The 19,120-nt window shown below is 42.9% G+C and overlaps 1 protein-coding gene across 5 annotated transcripts in view; it reads right to left on the bottom strand.

Moving 5' to 3' along the window:
- fbln2 (fibulin 2) overlaps positions 1-19,120 on the bottom strand; it is a 306,873-nt gene that overhangs the window by 109,202 nt on the left and 178,551 nt on the right. For all 5 annotated transcript variants that reach the window (XM_060910813.1, XM_060910809.1, XM_060910812.1 and 2 more), the window contains 6 exons: positions 17,348-17,491; positions 16,431-16,559; positions 13,424-13,549; positions 12,223-12,339; positions 11,640-11,768; positions 5,171-5,294 (listed from right to left, as the gene is read on the bottom strand). In XM_060910813.1, the coding sequence (XP_060766796.1) occupies positions 5,171-5,294; positions 11,640-11,768; positions 12,223-12,339; positions 13,424-13,549; positions 16,431-16,559; positions 17,348-17,491 (769 nt within the window). The remainder of the gene's footprint in view (positions 1-5,170; positions 5,295-11,639; positions 11,769-12,222; positions 12,340-13,423; positions 13,550-16,430; positions 16,560-17,347; positions 17,492-19,120) is intronic.

Here is a 19,120-nt window from a genome sequence, read left to right as displayed (position 1 = left end):
CAGACAAGTCCAATCCGTGGAGACCTCACCTCACAATTTACAAGACTTAAAGGGCCTGGTTCACCCTTCCCAGAATCCTCTCCCCCAAGTAGTAGAGTCACCATTTTTGATACTAGTGATGATCCCCCCTGCGCTGGCTGACACAGAAGGGCTGACATACTGTCTGACAGATTACCTCAACTTCTGTGCAGACGTGGTCTGCCCCGCTAAGACTGTACAGTGTTACCCTAATAACAAGCCATGGGTAACACAGGAAGTCAAAGCTGTCCTCAACAGGAAGAAGGCCGCCTTCAGGAGCAGGGATAGGGAGGCGATGAAAGCAGCACAGCAGGAGGTGAAACGCTGCATGAGGGAAGCTAAGGACAGCTACAGGAGAAAGGTGGAGCAGAAGCTGAAGGAGAACAGCATGAGGGAGGTCTGGGAAGGTTTGAAAACCATCACAGGCCACAATACAAAGACCAGAGTCATTGAGGGGCAGTGGAGAGGGCGAACGAGTTGAATGACTTCTTCAATCGGTTCAACCAGCCCAAGTCCCCCCACCCTCTCCCTCACTGCAGCCATCTCTCCTTCTTCCCTCAACACACCTTCCCCCAGTCATCACAGCAGTCCCCTCCTCCCCCTCCTCCCCCACCTCAACACAAACTCCTCTATGCATTACTGCAGACCAGGTCAGAGGTCAACTGAGGAAGCTTCACCCCAGGAAAGCAGCAGGCCCGGACAAGGTGTGTCCACGACTACTGAAAACCTGCGCTGCTGAACTGGGTGAACCACTCCAATGCATCTTCAACTTCAGCCTGCAGCTGGGGAGAGTGCCAACCCTCTGGAAGACATCATGTATCATTCCAGTTCCCAAAAAGAATCGGCCCAGCGAGCTGAACGACTTCCGACCGGTGGCGCTCACTTCACATCTGATGAAGACATTGGAGCGGATCTTCCTCAGCCTCCTCAGACCCCAGGTACAACATGCCCAGGATTGTTTGCAGTTTGCATACTGGGCAGGTGTTGGTGTGGAAGACGCCATCCTCTACCTGCTACACTGAGCCCACTCACATCTGGATAAGGGAAATGGCACAGTGAGGATCCTCTTCTTGGACTTCTTGAGTGCCTTCAACACCATCCAGCCCCTACTGCTTCAGGACAAACTGAACAGGATGCGAGTGGACCCCTGCCTGGTCACCTGGATCTCCAGCTACCTCACTGACAGGCTGCAGTACGTCAGGCTGAAGGACATCACGTCTGACACTGTAATTAGCAGCACCGGAGCACCCCAGGGCATGGTGCTGGCCCCTCTTCTCTTCACCCTGTACACCGCGGACTTCTGCTACAACTCAGAGCTGTGTCACATTCAGAAGTTTGCCAATGACACAGCCATCATTGGGTGTATCAGTGATGACAGAGAGGAGGAGTATAGGAGCCTGGTGAGGGACTTTGCTATGTGGTGCAACAGGAACCATCTGCAGCTCAACACCTCGAAGACCAAGGAGCTGGTCATTGACTTTGGGAGGTCCAGACCAAGGTCACGGCCAGTTCTGATCGAGGGAGTCGAGGTGGAGGCTGTGGATTCCTACAAGTACCTCGGGCTGTGGTTGGACAGCAAGCTGGACTGGACTTGCAACACCAATCACTTATACAGGAAGGGACAGAGCAGGCTATACTTCCTTAGGAGGCTGCGGTCCTTTAACATCTGCAGGAAACTCCTGTGGATGTTCTATCAGTCTGTGGTTGCCAATGTCCTGTTTTGCACCATGGTGTGCTGGGGGGGCAGCACATCCAAGAAGGACACTTCCAGGCTGGACAAACTGATCAGGCGGACTAGCTCTGTGGTCGGCATGAAGCTGGACTCTCTGGTGACGGTGGCAGAGAAGAGGTCTATGGACAAACTATTGAGCATCATGGATGATGCCAGTCACCCTCTGCATACCGTCATCAGCAACCAGAAGAGCCTGTTCAGTGACAGAATGCTCCTTCCCAAGTGCAGGACGAACAGACTCAAAAACTCCTTTGTCCCTCATGCCATCAGAATGTACAACTCCTCTCTGGGGAGGAGGAGGGGTAACAGGAGGACAGAGGACGGGAAGGAGCCTAACCTAACCTGCCTAGCCTAGCCTAACAATAAGCAATACCAGACAATGTGCAATATAATGTGCAATATAAAATGCAATATCTTTCCTGCCCCCCCAACACACTTACCCTAACCCCACTTCTCCCCCCTTCCCCCTCCCCCTTCCTCTCTTCCCCATATCTTATTCTTTTATATTTGTATATGTAAATACTTAATTTATTTTAATTTATCTTGAAGTTTTACTCTATTTCTTTTCTCTGTTTTTCTGTAATGATGCTGCTGGAATCTTAATTTCCCTGAGGGAACCCTCTCAAAGGGATCAATAAAGTTTAATCTAATCTAATCTAATCTAATCTAATCTAATCTAATCTAATCTAATCTAACAATCTGCAACAATCCACAACAATTTGGCGACATTCTAGGCCACAGATATTTAAAATGTAACATGAAATTAAAGATATTTTGTCAAAGTATCTATATTTTAAATTGTTTCCTCTGATCCATTCGGTTTTCATATGGTTATTCCATTGTAATGGACCTGAATCCACCTCATCTCGTGGGTGGCTCCAAAGGAGGGGAAAAAAAAAACAGGCATATTTTGTTCAAATGTTCCATGTATGACACATGGATGAAGAAAAAGTGCAAGATGGGTTTGCTTTCAAAACAAAAACAACAAATAGGATCCTGGGAGGCGTGAGCCAGCCCCTTTAAAGGATCTACTGTTAATGCTTTGGCCCCCGATATATACACATATAATTTTATTTCATGGGTATATTCCTGGGCAGCACGGTGGTGTAGTGGTTAGCGCTGTCGCCTCACAGCAAGAAGGTCCTGGGTTCGAGCCCCGGGGCCGGCGAGGGCCTTTCTGTGCAGAGTTTGCATGTTCTCCCCGTGTCCGCGTGGGTTTCCTCCGGGTGCTCCGGTTTCCCCCACAGTCCAAAGACATGCAGGTTAGGTTAACTGGTGACTCTAAATTGACCGTAGGTGTGAATGTGAGTGTGAATGGTTGTCTGTGTCTATGTGTCAGCCCTGTGATGACCTGGCGACTTGTCCAGGGTGTACCCTGCCTTTCGCCTGTAGTTAGCTGGGATAGGCTCCAGCTTGCCTGCGACCCTGTAGAAGGATAAAGCGGCTACAGATAATGAGATGAGATGAGATGAGATCTACGTATATTTTAAATTGTTTCCTCTGATCCATTCGGTTTTCATATGGTTATTCCATTGTAATGGACCTGAATCCACCTCATCTCGTGGGTGGCTCCAAAGGAGGGAAAAAAAAAAACCAGGCATATTTTGTTCAAATGTTCCATGTATGACACATGGATGAAGAAAAAGTGCAAGATGGGTTTGCTTTCAAAACAAAAACAACAAATTGGATCCTGGGAGGCGTGAGCCAGCCCCTTTAAAGGATCTACTGTTAATGCTTTGGCCCCCGATATATACACATATAATTTTATTTCATGGGTATATTCCTGGGCAGCACGGTGGTGTAGTGGTTAGCGCTGTCGCCTCACAGCAAGAAGGTCCTGGGTTCGAGCCCCGGGGCCGGCGAGGGCCTTTCTGTGCAGAGTTTGCATGTTCTCCCCGTGTCCGCGTGGGTTTCCTCCGGGTGCTCCGGTTTCCCCCACAGTCCAAAGACATGCAGGTTAGGTTAACTGGTGACTCTAAATTGACCGTAGGTGTGAATGTGAGTGTGAATGGTTGTCTGTGTCTATGTGTCAGCCCTGTGATGACCTGGCGACTTATCCAGGGTGTACCCCGCCTTTCGCCCATAGTCAGCTGGGATAGGCTCCAGCTTACCTGCGACCCTGTAGAAGGATAAAGCGGCTAGAGATAATGAGATGGGTATATTCCTTCACTATCCATCCATCGATCCATTATCCATAAACACTTATCCTGTGCAGGGTCGCAGGCAAGCTGGAGCCTATTCCAGCTGACTATGGGTGAAAGGCAGGGTACACCCTGGACAAGTCACCAGATCATCACAGGGCTGACACATATGGCCCTTTTCCACTACCCTTTTTCAGCTCACTTCAGCTCGCTTCAGCTCACTTCAGCCCGACACGGCTCGCGTTTCGACTATCTAAGAACAGCGCGACTCAGCTCGCTTCAGCCCTGCTCAGCCCCCAAAACTCGCACGGTTTTGGAGTGGGGCTGAAGCGAGGCAAACCGAGCCGAGTGGGGCTAGGGGCGTGAGGAGACACTCCCCTGTGCACTGATTGGTGAGGAGGAGTGTCCTCACATGCCCACACACGCCCCGCAAGCACGCTGGGATCTGTAAACACCGTAAACCCGGAAGAAGAAGAATTACGAATTATGAGAATTTCTGAAGCCTTATGCGCCTCGCCTCATCTACACGCTCTTGCCAGTATCTGTTGGCGTTGTCAGTGACAACAAGCCACAGCACCAAGACCAGCAACACTAACGACTCCATGTCCTCCATGTTTATTGTTTACTATCCGGGTCGTGAGACTACCGCTTAAAAGGTCACTGATGTCACTGTTTGCGCCGCCTAAGGACATCACGTGATGTCCACCCACTTTCGCTAACTCCACCCAATGTGTCCACCCACTTCCAGCCAGCACGGTTCAGCGCGGTTGTAGTCGAAATGCAACTCCAACAGCCCCGCTCAGCTCGACTCAGCCCAACTCAGCACGGCACGGCTCAGCCGCGTTGGTAGTGGAAAAGCGGCAATAGAGACAAACAACCATTCACACATTCACACCTATGGTCACTTTAGAGCCATCAATTACCCTAACCTGCATGTCTTTGGACTGTGGGGGAAATCGGAGCACCCGGAGGAAACCCATACAGACACGGGGAGAACATGCAAACTCCACACAGAAAGGCCCCGGTCAGCCACTGGGCTTGAACCCAGAACCTTGTTGCTGTGAGGTGACAGTGCTAACCACTACACCACCATGCCGTCTATTCCCTCATTATGTGGGGTATAAATGAAAATGACTGTAATTAGTACGGGAACAAATAATAATAATAATAATAATAATAATTATTATTATTATTATTATACAGCATTATATAATATAAATATATATTCTAGTTATATCATTATATAATTCAAGTTATAATTATGATTAAAATCACTCACGTGTCTGACACCTTCCTGTAGTTCTCAGGACATGTAAAGGACAGGCAGCGAAATCCTCCTTGAATGTTGTAGCATGTTTGGGTTGTTGAGCAGTTGTGTGTTCCTGTTGCACACTCATCAATGTCTAAAATGCACAAAATGAACGTCAACTCAAAAACCTATGATGGACTATCTATGATTACCAGAAGGTTCCAAGCAGCATTCTTCTATACCAAACTGCTGTCTGTGGTCTGTTGATATATAGCCACAGTGATATGATTTTACTGCTATTTTTAATGACATTATGGCTGTGAAATCACTATTAACCATTACTAGTATAAATACACAGGTGATTATAGGAAATCATGTGTGCTGATTGGTTGAGAGATTCGGATTATTTCTCGTAATCACCTTGAGCAACTTGGCAAAATAGAGGCCAATCACTTTGTCACTGTAAGTGAGGAAGAATTAGCAATTATGAAAGAAAGTGCTGTTCCTAAAAGCACTGAAGATTCTATGAAGTTTGGTCTAAAACTATTCAAAGGTAAGGTGGAATAGTGATTTATTTTTTTCTATTTCAAAACAAAGTATTTTAGATGACTTGGCATAGATAAGTGGCAAGTCTGACATTTGCATGGCATTTTTGAAGATTGATATAAATGATGTTTTTCAATACGATTACATTTTTTTTGAATAATAACTGGTGTATTATTAAAAAAAATACACTGATGATGTAAAAGTTTGACTGTACAACTTTCACTTGTATTGGAATCATAAAACACGGGACGAGATGTTAAACAGTCCATTGTGCCAGTAGATGGTATGCATGAGAGAGAGAGAGATAGAAAGAGAGAGAGAGAAAGAGAGAGAAAGAGAGAAAGATAGCGCAACATGAGAAGCTGCCAATCAAGATTTGAATTTGGGACACATCATCAGTAGTATGCCCTTGATTCATGGGGTGTTTTGGCCTTTAAATACTATACACCCTCCTCAAAGGTGGCCAGCTACAGGTTGATCAAACCTGAGCTTGTGTCCCAAGCCCAAATCCCACCCTGTAGTTTGTTACGATGTTATATAGGGTCTGTGAGCCCAGCAAGGATCTTTCCGCTTCATCCATATCCATTGGCTGCTTCTTTCAGCCGCTTCGGAGACAGCTCTTATTGTCTGACGAAGAGCTTGCCCTTGCATGCCAAGGTCTCTGAGCAGCCTGATAGTGGATGAAGCAACGAAACCCCGGCATCCCACTTCTACAGGATAGATCTTTGTCGACCATCCTCGTTGTTGAGCATCCATTGCCAGCTCGGTATATCGCAGTTTCTTGCGCTCATACGCTTCTTCCACTGCATTCTCCCAAGGAACAGTGAGTTCTATGATATACACTGACTTCATCAATGGAGACCAAAGTACCATATCTGGCCTTAAAGTAGTAGATGCAATCTCAGGAGGGAAAATTAGTTGGTGCCCAATGTCAACTAACAATTTCCAATCCCGAGCCTTAGCTAGTTCTCTAAGCTTAAGTGTGGAGGGAGGATGGTTAGGCTTTTTTTGACCTTCTCGGACAAATGAAGCTGTTATGGTGGAGTTAGTTGCTGTCTGGGGTAAGGAGTTGACCGTAGCTCTCTTGGTCTCTACTGCTGCTGCCAGACACTTCAAGACCTGATTATGCCTCCAGGTGTAACGCCCTTGTGTGAGGCTGGTCTTACAGCCAGTCAGGATGTGCTTGAGAGTCGCATCGGCTGGACAAAGGGAGCAGGTTGGGTCCTCACCATACCACTGGTGGAGATTTTTTGGCGATGGCAATACATCATAAGTGGCCCTGATGAGGAAACTCAGGTTATTTGCCTCCATCTTCCACAGCTCCCTCCAGCTGAGCTCTCTTCTCTCAAGCCCCTCCCATTTCATCCATTGCCCCTGTTTAACAAGTGAGACAGCCTTTGTGGTTCGATCAACCTCCTCCTGGCGGCGTATCTCCTCGACCACCATTTTCCTCCTCTCTGCCTTGGAAGCCTTGTGCCATGTTGGCTTACCTTCTGACAGACCAAATCCCCCTCTTCCAGACTGGACATGACCCACAATGTCCTTATACCTCAAACCTGACACTGCACTCTGCAGTGCATTGGACGTTGTCCATTTCCTTCCAGTTGCTAGAGGTGGTGCGGTCGTGCTGACGATCAGATCTTTGGAGTCCTTTAAGGTCATGTGAAGCCTCACTTTGGCACACTTGTACTCTTCCATGAGGCTTGTGACTGGAAGTTCAAGGACTCCTTTGCCATAGAGGCTGATATTGGTCAGACACTTTGGGACACCCAGCCATTTCTTTATATATGAGGTCATGGTTCGTTCCATCTTCTCCACAGATGTCATTGGAACCTCATATATTGTGAGTGGCCACATGATCCAAGGCATAAGTCCATATTGCAGGCACCAGAGCTTCAGCTTTCCTGGCAGTTGGGTCTTGTTGATGTTTGCAAGCCCACTGGTGAAGTCGAGTAACATTTGACCAGTGGGATCTGTACTTTGACTTAAGTAATGAAGTTGGGTACTTTGTCCACCTCTGGCATTACTTCATATTCATTTATGCCATTTAACACTACATGCGTATCACAATCTTAGTTAAATTTTATTAGTTGACTCTTTTTGTAGTTAAGTGTTTTTTTCTGTGACAAAATAAATGACAACATTGCAGGTTAAACCAGGTAGAAACCGCTAAATCTGCTTCTATCCTCAGTGTAAGAAGATTTAATTTAAATGTGGTGTGTGTTGTGCAGGTCTTCATTTTGCCACGAGTCAGTAGCCACACCTGCAGCTGTAATTAATTATGAATCTCATTCTACAGATGCAAAGTTCTCATTACAGCTTGCCAGCTTCAATCCACACACCATTACATTGAGTGAGTGCTCATGCTAACCTGAGGGAGTCAGAGCTCCTTCCTCCATCGTCTTTCTCTATCTCCACTTCTGTCAATCGTTCTATCTCTTTCCTAAAGATCATGAGGAAAGATGCGCTCTTTGCCCACAGGTGTGAGAAAGATGAAATGGTACTTCACTGGAACTAAGGTCAGGGTCTTATATTTCAAGTTGCAAGTGCAATATTAGATGATATGATAAGGAACTGACAGTTCTGTTTGTTTGACTCTGAATCTCAGAATTGGAGGCAGGGGGAGCATGATACGTGGATATAATATTTATGTAGGCAATACACTAACCATTTTCAAAATTGTTACAAAGCTTTGCTCAGTGCAAATTTAATTACGGTTATGAAACTAATATATATACACACACAGTGGTATGCAAAAGTTTGGGCACCCCTGGTCAAAATTGCTGTTACTGTGAACAGTTAAGCAAGTTGAAGATGAAATGATCTCCAAAAGGCATAAAGTTAAAGATGACTCATTCCCATAATATTTTAAGCAAAAACAACTTTTTATTTTTATCTTTTACATTTACTAAATGACAAAAAAGGAAAAGGGCCCAAAGCAAAAGTTTGGGCACCCTGCATGGTTAGTACCTAGTAACACCCCCTTTGGCAAGTATCACAGCTTGTAAACACTTTTTGTAGCCAGCTAATAATCTTTCAGTTCTTACCTGGGGGATTTTCGTGCATTCATCCTTGCAAAAGGCTTCCAGTTCTACATGTTTCTTGGGCTGTCTTGCATGCACTGCTCTTTTGAGATCTATCCACAGATTTTCAATGATGTTTAGGTCAGGGGACTGTGAGGGCCATGGCAAAACCTTCAGCTTGTGCCTCTTGAGGTATTCCATTGTAGATTTTGAGGTGTGTTTTGGATCATTGTCTTATTGTAGGACTCATCCTCTTTTTAACTTCAACTTTTTTACAGATGTTGTGATGTTTGCTTCCAGAATTTGCTGGTATTTATTCGAATCCATGCTTCCCTCAACCAATGAAATATGCCCTGTGCCGCTAGCTGCAACACAACCCCAAAGCATGATCGATCCACACCCATGCTTCAGAGTTAGAGAGGTGTTCTTTTCCTGGAATTTGGCACCCTTTTTTCTCCAAACATACCTTTGCACATTGTGGCCAAAAAGTTCTATTTTGATTTCATCAGTCCACAGGACTTGTTTCCAAAATGCATCAGGCTTATTTAGATGTTCATTTGCAAACTTCAGACACTGAATTTTGTGGCTAGGATGTAGGAAAGGTTTTCTTCTGATGACTCTCCCATGAAGGTCATATTTGTTCAGGTGTCGCTGCATAGTAGAACAGTGCACCACCACTCCAGGGTCTGCTAAATCTTTCTGAAGGTCTTTTGCAGTCAAGCAGGGGTTTTTATTTGCCTTTCTAGCAATCCAACAAGCAGTTCTTTCAGAAAGTTTTCTTCATCTTCCAGACCTCACCTTGATCTCCACTGTTTCTGTTAACTGCCATTTCTTAATAACATTACAATCTGAGGAAACGGCTACCTGAAAACACTTTGCTACGTTCTTGTAGCCTTCTCCTGCTTAGTGAGCATCAATTATTTTATTATTCAGAATGTGAGGGAGTGGCTTAGAGGAGCCCATGGCTGTTGATTTTAGGGACAAGTTTGAGGAGTCAGAAAATTTATACAGCTTTGAAATCTGCATCATCTGGCCTTTCCTAATGAAGAATTTGAACAAGCTACAGCTCAATAAGCTAATTAAGGTCTGGAACCTTGGTAAAAGTTACCTGAGAACTCAAATGTATTGGGGTGCTCAAACTTTTGCATGGTGTTCCTTTTCTTTTTTCACTCTCCAATTGTACAAAACAAAAATAATACACAAATCTTGCAGAAAATGCTGAAAAGAAATGTGTCATCTTTACTTTTATGCCTTTTGGTGATCAGTTCATCTTCTGCTCACTTAACTATTCACAGTAACAGACATTTTCAGTAAGGGTGCCCAAACTTTTGCATGCCACTGTGTGTGTGTGTGTGTGTGTGTATATATATATATATATATATATATATATATATATATATATATATATAAAATCTGTTTACATTGTTATGGTTATTAGTTGTTGTGGCAGCGGGGGCGTGGTCAAGCGCCACAAGTTTTATAGTGTAAGTGGTTCTGGTGTCATAGTGTAATTTTACAAACCAGTACAGAGCATTTCTCAGCAAGAACAAATCTAAAAACATTCACCCAAAGATATGTGGCGCAGTACAGATCTGTTTCATACAGATATCAAGAGGGCCAACAGTTTAACACCTATATTCTATACATTATTCATGATCATGACACAACCCCAGAGAAGCACAAAAATGAGTAATGTGTTCTCTGTATCTGTGTTTGAAGATGCAACTACAAAGGGGGTTGGTTAGAAAAAATACATTATCAAGAGTTGGATTTGGGTAAAATCCAATCAATTCCTTTCATTAGAAAAGCTAGCCTTTAATGATGTATAGATTTTACACTGATGCTTTATTGGCAGTTTTTATTTCAAGCATAACAAATGCAAATTCAGGTTCTGCTGACTCTGATTTCATGCCATCTTAATTGTTACAGACAGAAGTCAGAATCCCTGATAGAAGTGTTGTACTATAAGAAGTTAGGTTGTACTCTGGTAGGTATACTAGCTATACTTTCCCTACCTTAGTGGCCCTGGTCACATTTATCCATAAACTTTGTGAAAGCTTTACCACCTTCTGATGGATTTACCACTGTTATGGTAGTTTTGCACATATCTTCCAAGGCTTGTTGGCTGCTGCTTCCCAAAGCTGATTTTGTGTACTTTGCTTCCAAAAGCTGATTCTGTGAACTCTGCCTGTTTGACTACACATTTGCAATTGTTGAGTAAACTGCTTATAATTGTAATCAATCATCTCTTTCTCAATCTGGCAAGAAGAAAACACAAAATATTTTAAGCATTTGACTAAAATTAAGAAAACACCAAAACAAAGTGGGTTGCAATGGGTGTTTGGACTAAAAGTGAGTTGGCAAATACCACTTCAATGGCAAATTTTAATTGCCACACCTCATTGAATGAGGACAAAATGTTGTAGAGTCAAACAAGCCATGCATCACTGGTACACTGTTTTGTGTTTGTATTAAATAGAGTTTTTTGTTTGTAATTTATAGTAATGGACGTACCTTCAACCACTTGTGATTTTCTAGCACATCTTAAAATAGCATTATATTATAACATATGACATATATAAACTATGTGTTTCCTTTGTCACCCATCTGTATAAATAATTCTCATCTGATTCTCATTTATGGAAAGATGGACAAAATGTCTTCACACACTTGGCCATCTTCTAAGCAGATGCATGTGTAAATAAGTTATGAAGAATATTGGAAAGGGAATAGAAATTAACTTTTTAATTAATTTATTTTAAACAACACTTATTTTCAAGACTTAAGACTTATTTTGCCTTGTTCATGTTAGATGAAAAAGAACTGACACAAGCTATGTAATATGTGTACATGTGATGTTTAAAAAATGTCTTTTACTGTTCATTATAGAAACTGAACCAAAAGTCATGAAGTTATAAAATGACCTTTACCTTGACATGTGCGTCCATTGGGTGACATAGAATAGCCATAACGGGGGCAGGCACATTGGTAGCTGCCTTGAACATTCACACACTGGAAGGTGCACATGTTCCCAATGCTTTGCGAGCACTCATCAATATCTACAGGTCAAAAAAGCAAAATATATTTTGTCAGGATTGTAGTGATAAGAGCTGTTGGTACCCATTAATAGTACTGTGAGCACTTACCAGGAAGGCGATAAAGAAAGCATGTGAGTATTTGGAAATTAAAAACATATGCCACTTTCCATTAGGAACAATGACATCTGTCATAAAAGACAAGATGAAATTGATCCCATTGAATTGATCTGGTGTGTCTCCATTCTTATCTTTTATCAATATGTAACAAATTACCATCTATTTGTGCTCTCTGTTTCTTTTTATATCTTATACAGATTTTTCTCTTAAAAAAAGGGAGTGCATTGAGTTCCAGAGCTGTTAAATATGTCACCTATATTGATTTATTAAAATACACTCTCTCTCAAAAGTCACTCATTTTTATGGCAGCAGTGATCGCAAGTGCAAGAATGACGGCATTTAAACAAATGTGACTCACCTTCACAGGTGTGGCCGTCCTCTTTCAAATAGTATCCCGCACGGCAATAACACTGGTAGGAGCCATAGATGTTGGCACACTCCTGACTACAGGGATTGTTGTCACATTCGTTGATATCTGCAAATTAGAGGTCAAATAGTGACAAGAAATAATTAATTATAGCATTGTATTGACAGGTATTAACTAAGGCTAGACTAAAATGACAATAACGTAGCAATGAAATGAGTACACAAACTTTACATTGCTTCTTCATGGTAATGAAAAAAGTATAAAATTACTCAAGAAGCTACTGTATATATTTACAATTAAACCTCAATATTCAGACTTCAGATATTCTGAATTTCCATTGACTAAATATAGCATAATGGACATTATGTGTACCTTTTCAGAATTTGTAAGATACACCACACAGTCATGCTAGCTAACTGTACTACCTCTAGGATGTTCTAGTGTACATCAGCCCAGTCATCATATTTGTCTTTCATCCCACTTACATTCATTTTCACATGTGATAAATGACAGCAGTCCTGTAAAATCCCTCCCTTTGTCAGTTGTGTGTTTATAAATACCAAGAACATTCAGTGTGTGCACTGTTACACAGTGGACCAAGTGAGTGCTTATTTATTTCTATTTTTAATCTGGATATGCTATTAATTTGGTGCTGGTGCACAAGGTGACATCCTGAACAGCACCGTGGGCCACTACTGACCAGCCAAGTCCTTGAAAGCATCTCCTCTTAATACCACTGCCTGTATAATGTGACCAGGAAGCTATTAAAATCCTTAAATAATTCTAGAAACAAGCCAAGAATAGACAAAACCACGTGCTCTCTAACTCACTCAATCTCTCTCTTGCTTTCACTCCTTGTCTCTGTCCTCATTGCTCATGCTCTATTACTCACCTCTCTGTCACTTTCTCCCTTCATTTTTCTTCATTGAACACAGATTCTCCCCGTCATGCTCAGTCATGCTTATTCCTCTCTCTGCTGCCCTCTTCTTCTCCCTATCTTTCACCTTCTTTTCTCACTCATGATTAGTTTTGATGGCCAAATGCAGCCTAGAATGAGGAATCTCCTACCAACACCACCTACTATAAAAATGTCACCAAATCACTATCACAAAACTTTGCACCTATCAAAATATTTCAAAGGAAAATAAATGTGATCATAAGCACAGTTTAGTGAAAGAAAATCATGAACTACCTTCACAATTCTTCCCATCAAAGGCAAGGGAAAAGCCCATGGTGCAGGAGCACTTGTAGGAGCCCACAGTGTTCTCACATGTCTGAGAACAAAGACGCCCTGGGTAGCGCCAACACTCGTTGACATCTGCCAGTAGAAGGAACAGAGAGGTACTATTGAGGTTTTTCACCCATGTGACCAAGTCATGTGATGCATCGTTAGGCTGCCATTTTGGACGTCACGGCTCGAATCAGTTTGAATGCGAGGAAGGCGACAAACGAAAAACATTAAAAAAAAAGGAGCGAGATGCAGAAAACACCTTCACTATCCAGCGACGTAGGGCATTTACAGGGCGAGCAGAGGGAGAGCTATTTGCAAAAATTGAGGTTAGCAGGCTTAGAGAACGACGTTTACCTGCTTCCACCAGGATTGTTCACTGACGTACGGAAGTACACGAAGCCCTCGTCTTTACCTGACTTCGGCCCACATGATCTGTATACCTATGTCGTTAAAAACCCATCGCCATACACAGGTATTGATCTGAAAGCGTACAAGAGTTTGGATGCCTACAAATATTTTGTGTCAGGCTGGGTAACATGCCTACATCAGCGGGTCGTCCCTGGAGCCGGTGGTCGCCATCTTATTACAGCTAAGGTTTGTTCACATTTTCATTTACTTTCGGTCCTCAGGATAAACAAAATGTTATTAAATGTCATTGAAATAACTTCTTAGTCTGTTGAGACATGGCCCGTTATAAATTTGCTGTTACCAGGCAATGACCAAGAACTGTATTATTAGGGTCGGTGTCTGTGTTGTAGCAGTGTACTAGCAGCTAGCTGTTAGCACTAGCTAATGTCAGCAACATAGTAGCTAGTATGTTACTGTAGCAATGTTTACGTTCAGTCATTTGGATGACTGTTAAAACCTTTCAGTTTCAAGTTTTTCCTTTACTGTATTTACTAATTTACTGTAATTATCATCCGGCAGCTATTTACACCGGATCCAGTGTAAATAGCTGCTGGAGCGCGCTCCGGCTTGCTCCCCCTCAAATTAAGCAGCGCGCTCCGGAACCTCGGCTGGAGCACTCCGGGAGCAAGCCGGAGTGTGCTGCTTAATTTGAGGGGGAGCAAGCCGGAGCGCGCTCCGGAACCTCGGCCGGAGCACTCCGGGAGCAAGCCGGAGCGCGCTGCTTAATTTGAGGGGGAGCAAGCCGGAGCGCGCTCCAGCAGCTATTTACACTGGATCCGGTGTAAATAGCTGCCAGATCATAATTACAGTAAACTAGTAAATACAGTAAAGGAAAAACTTGAGACTGAAAGGTTTTAACAGTCATCCAAATGACTGAACGTAAACATTGCTACAGTAACATACTAGCTACTATGTTGTTGACATTAGCTAGCTTGACCTTCAAAATGGCAGACACCGGGGTGTCATGTGACCCTGTGACGTCAGGTGAAATACCTCAATTGTGTTGTGTGCTGCATGTTCTGTCACTTTGCTGTTAATTTGAACGCTGTAAAGAGAATACCCAAGCCAATGAAGCAATATTTAAGGTTTGATACAATACACTGTAATACACTGTATTCTGACTACATACTGAATTGTTTTTACATAATCACAATCATCTGAGCTTATCCACATTACACCTTGGAATGTATCTTCCATGGATACGGTAGTCTGGACTCTTACAGTAATGCTTTTATGGCTGAGGACTACAGTTGACTTGCTAACTTTAGGACTGCAGTTGTCATGAACAGTTTTGCGCTCAAGTTTCCATCAATGAAGAGTTTACAACATCAACGAAACTGTCTTCATGTTAAAACTGTTAATATTATAGTCATGCTGTCTGTTGTTGCCCAAATGAGGATGGGTTCCCTTTTGAGTCTGGTTCCTCTCAAGGTTTCTTCCTCATGTCGTCTGAGGGAGTTTTTCCTTGCCACCGTTGCCACAGGCTTGCTCATTGGGGGTAGATTAGGGATAAAATTAGCTCATGTATTAAGTCGTTCAAATTCTGTAAAGCTGCTTTGCGACAATGTTTATTGTTAAAAGCGCTATACAAATAAACTTGACTTGACTAGTCCCACTGTATGTCGTCGATTTTTTTTATTCTCAATTATTGTTTTAACAGATTTAAATAACAACATGATCATTATTTAATCATCATTTTTAGGCAAAGGCACTATACTGTGAACTATTTGTAATATTCAGTAGATCCATCCATCCATTATCTGTAGCCGCTTATCCTGTTCTACAGGGTCGCAGGCAAGCTGGAGCCTATCCCAGCTGACTATGGGTGAGAGACCGGGCATTATAATCATAATTTTTCCTATTTATTTGGTGTTGACAAAAGGCTGTGGGCATTGTGACAGTATCATGATGATTATACTGTATTAGCAAGAAGAAAAGTCCAGTGACCTTCAACTGTTACATCAAAAGAATGAACTAATTACTTCCAATTATCTGACAGTTCATCATCTAAAAATCTAATCATAAGTCTATCTTAACTATGAGTCTACAAAGGTATAAATTAGGTTTACGTTTAATCAGTTGGCAGATACTCCAGATGTTCCAGAGTGACAAACAATGTTCAATAAAAAAACAACCATTACCCTGAAAATTAGACTGTCCAAGTGCTAGGCAACTGGATTTGAAAAAACAAAAACAAACAAACAAACCCATAAGTACACTATATGGCCAAAAGTTTTTATGGACATCACACCCATATGTGCTTTTTGAACATCCCCTTCCACATGTAGTCCTCTCCACTCTTCTGGGATGGCTTGACCCTAGATTTTGGAGCATGGCTATGGGGATTTGCTCAATAAGCCATAAGACCATTAGTGATGTCCGGTGAGGAGGCCTGAGGTGCAGTCGACATTTCAGTTCATCCCAAAGGTTTTCAGTGAGGTTGAGGTCAGGGATCTGTGCAGGGCACTCTAACCTTGGCAAACCATGTCCTTATGGACCTCACTATGAGAAAAGAGATAACATTAGGAAAATGTTCACAAAGTGTGTGTGTTAAACATACCAATGCACACCCGGCGAACTGCATCATACTGGTAGCCTGTCTGGCAGTCACATCTGTAGCTCCCTGGAAGGTTGTGGCAGATCTGACCCTCAGAACAGTGGTGTGTTCCTGATACACACTCATCCACATCTGCACACAGAGCAGGATGCAGTCAAACATATCAGACATGCAACACCTCACACATGGTTTAACATCACTGCAATACTGCTAGAAACAGGATGTGTGATCCATATCTCCTCACAACTGCAAGTTGATTCACATGAACATTCAGATTAATACTAAGATCAGTAGTGGAGTTAGTGGTTTTAGCTTTTCCTATGACTGAATTAATAATAATAATAATAATAATAATGCCTTAATATGATTTCGTAAATAAAATATTGTGATTGCAGGGTAGCATACTCTTAAAACCTTTCTATGAGGAAAGTGATGAAAGAAAATTAAAAATGAGATACAAGAATTCAGTATAAGCAGGCAGACCAAAGCTGCTGGAAAGCTCATTACATTGTTTTTAGCATAGAGCTGAATTTACAAATGGAAATACTTACTTCCACCAACTTTGTTGGAGGAGGTTATGCTTTTGCCACCATTTCATTGTCTTTTCTCAATGTAACTCAAAGTAGTGAATTAATTTTGATGAAATGTTGAGGAAAGGTGGGCCATGGGCCAATAATAATAATAATAATAATAATAATAATAATAATAATAACAGCATACAGTATCTGCTTTAGGGTATCTGCAAACAAGCAGTAATGAGATGTAACATCAATCAAAGGTGTTCGATTACAGAAGTAAGAAGATGAGAAACTAAAGTAACTTAAAACTTCCATTACCTGAGGTATGATAAATTATTCATTACCTAAAGCTCTGTGTGTGTGTGTGTGTGTGTGTGTGTGTGTGTGTGTGTGCGCGCTCACCAATGCAGCGTGTACCATCGGGGCTGGAGTGATATCCTCGACTGCATAATATAATCTTGCGCTGGCAGGTGTAGGAGCCCACGGTGTTGATACAGTTAAAGCCTTCCATACATGGCTCTCTCACAATGCTGCACTCATCAATGTCTGAGAGATGGACAGTGTTATGTTATAACAAAATGGAAATAGAAAAACACAAGTATACATTTACAGCATTTAGCTGATGCCCTATAAAGAGCAAATTACAAAAGTGCTTTGTAGTCTCCAAAACATATCCTCATGCTATTTCACTAGGTCAGGGCCTACAAACACCATCAAGCGAAAACCCTTTTAGGGCCGGCTAGTACAGCATTTAAAAAAAAAAGGAAGAAAAAAACCCCCACACACAAATCAATAGTAAAGAGATTTTTTTTTCTTTAATAAATGAACTAAGTACTAATCAAAGTGCTTTTTGAAGAGGTAGGTTGTTAATGTTAATTTGAAGACAGACAGTAACTCAGCTATTTGGACAACTAGGGGAAGTTCATTCCACCACCAAGGTGCAGGACAGAGAAAGAGTCTTGATACATGTCTTCCTTTTACCTTGCGAGATGGTAGGTCCAATTAAGTCATGCTGGAGGCTTGAAGGGAGCATGGTGCAAAGTGGGCTATGACAAGTTTCTTAACGTAGATGAGCACAGATCAAAGCTGGTTCTGGTTTTGTAGGCAAGCATCAGTGTTTTAAATCTGTGGACAGCTACACAAAGCCAGTGGAGGGAATACAGCAATGAGCTGTAAACTTGTGGGTGTTGCAGGGGAAACCTGCAGGGGCAGATCAGCTAGGAGCACACTGCAGTAGTCAAGTCTCAAAATGACAGGGTAGTGAACAAGCACCCAAGTGGCCTCTGTGGATAAAAATGGCTGGATCCTCCTGATATTTTTAAGGAGAAACCTGCATGACTGAATCAGGAATGTGACAGTAATGTCAAGTATGAAACAGACTTGGGTATTGTGATGGCGGCACCTCATGCAGTCCATTTATCGCTCCTCACCTCACCGCGCCACTGGCACTGAACAGACAGCTCCCCCTCAGCTTCGATATTTTGGAGAGCAGAGTGGCATGTGGCCACAGGGCGGAGCCATGTAATCAGTCCCAGCTGAAGCCAGTTAAGCAGTGTCTCTCTTCACTCTCCTGCAAAACCCAGGATAGTACAAGAAGATACCACCAACACCCTCTCAAATAGTGAGTTTCAGCGGAGCCACACAGATCATGAGACTTTCTCTTCTCCTCTCAGGTCACAAAGCGGATGTAGAAAGTGTGGAAGACAGCAATGCTCAAGCACCGCTGAGAGCATCATGGGATTTCCTACCTCCTTCAGCCAGGGATCTCAGGGCACCCACTCATCACTCCGTGGCTTTCCTGCTGGCCGACAAACGCCTCTCAAGACAACACGGCAAACCTGCTTCACCTTCACAGCCCCTCCCCCTCACACGTTTCTAAATAAAAGGAGCACTTTTCTTTCACCAGAGCCTCTGAGTCAGTGTCTTTGTTCTGCCTCACCAAGCATCTCGCCACAGTAGCTGGCACTACTCCACAGTTGCATGTGGTGTCAGATTGTGTGACCCGAGTGTTGTCCAGGGAGGATGTTTCAATTAACCTATCTTTATGTGTTCTGCATCTGTTGTAGGCTGCGTAATCAGGAACAAAAACCAGGCTGACCGGTCCCATTGTATTATCCAATCAGAAACCTTCTTGGCAGCCTCCTCCTTTCTGTGTGTCAATAATTTGTGGGATTC

The sequence above is a fragment of the Neoarius graeffei genome, chromosome 26, assembly GCF_027579695.1.
Source record: "Neoarius graeffei isolate fNeoGra1 chromosome 26, fNeoGra1.pri, whole genome shotgun sequence".
Classification (NCBI taxonomy): Eukaryota; Metazoa; Chordata; class Actinopteri; order Siluriformes; family Ariidae; genus Neoarius; species Neoarius graeffei.
The sequence above is the reverse complement of the archived record's forward strand: the minus strand, read 5'-3'. Positions and strand labels throughout refer to the sequence as shown.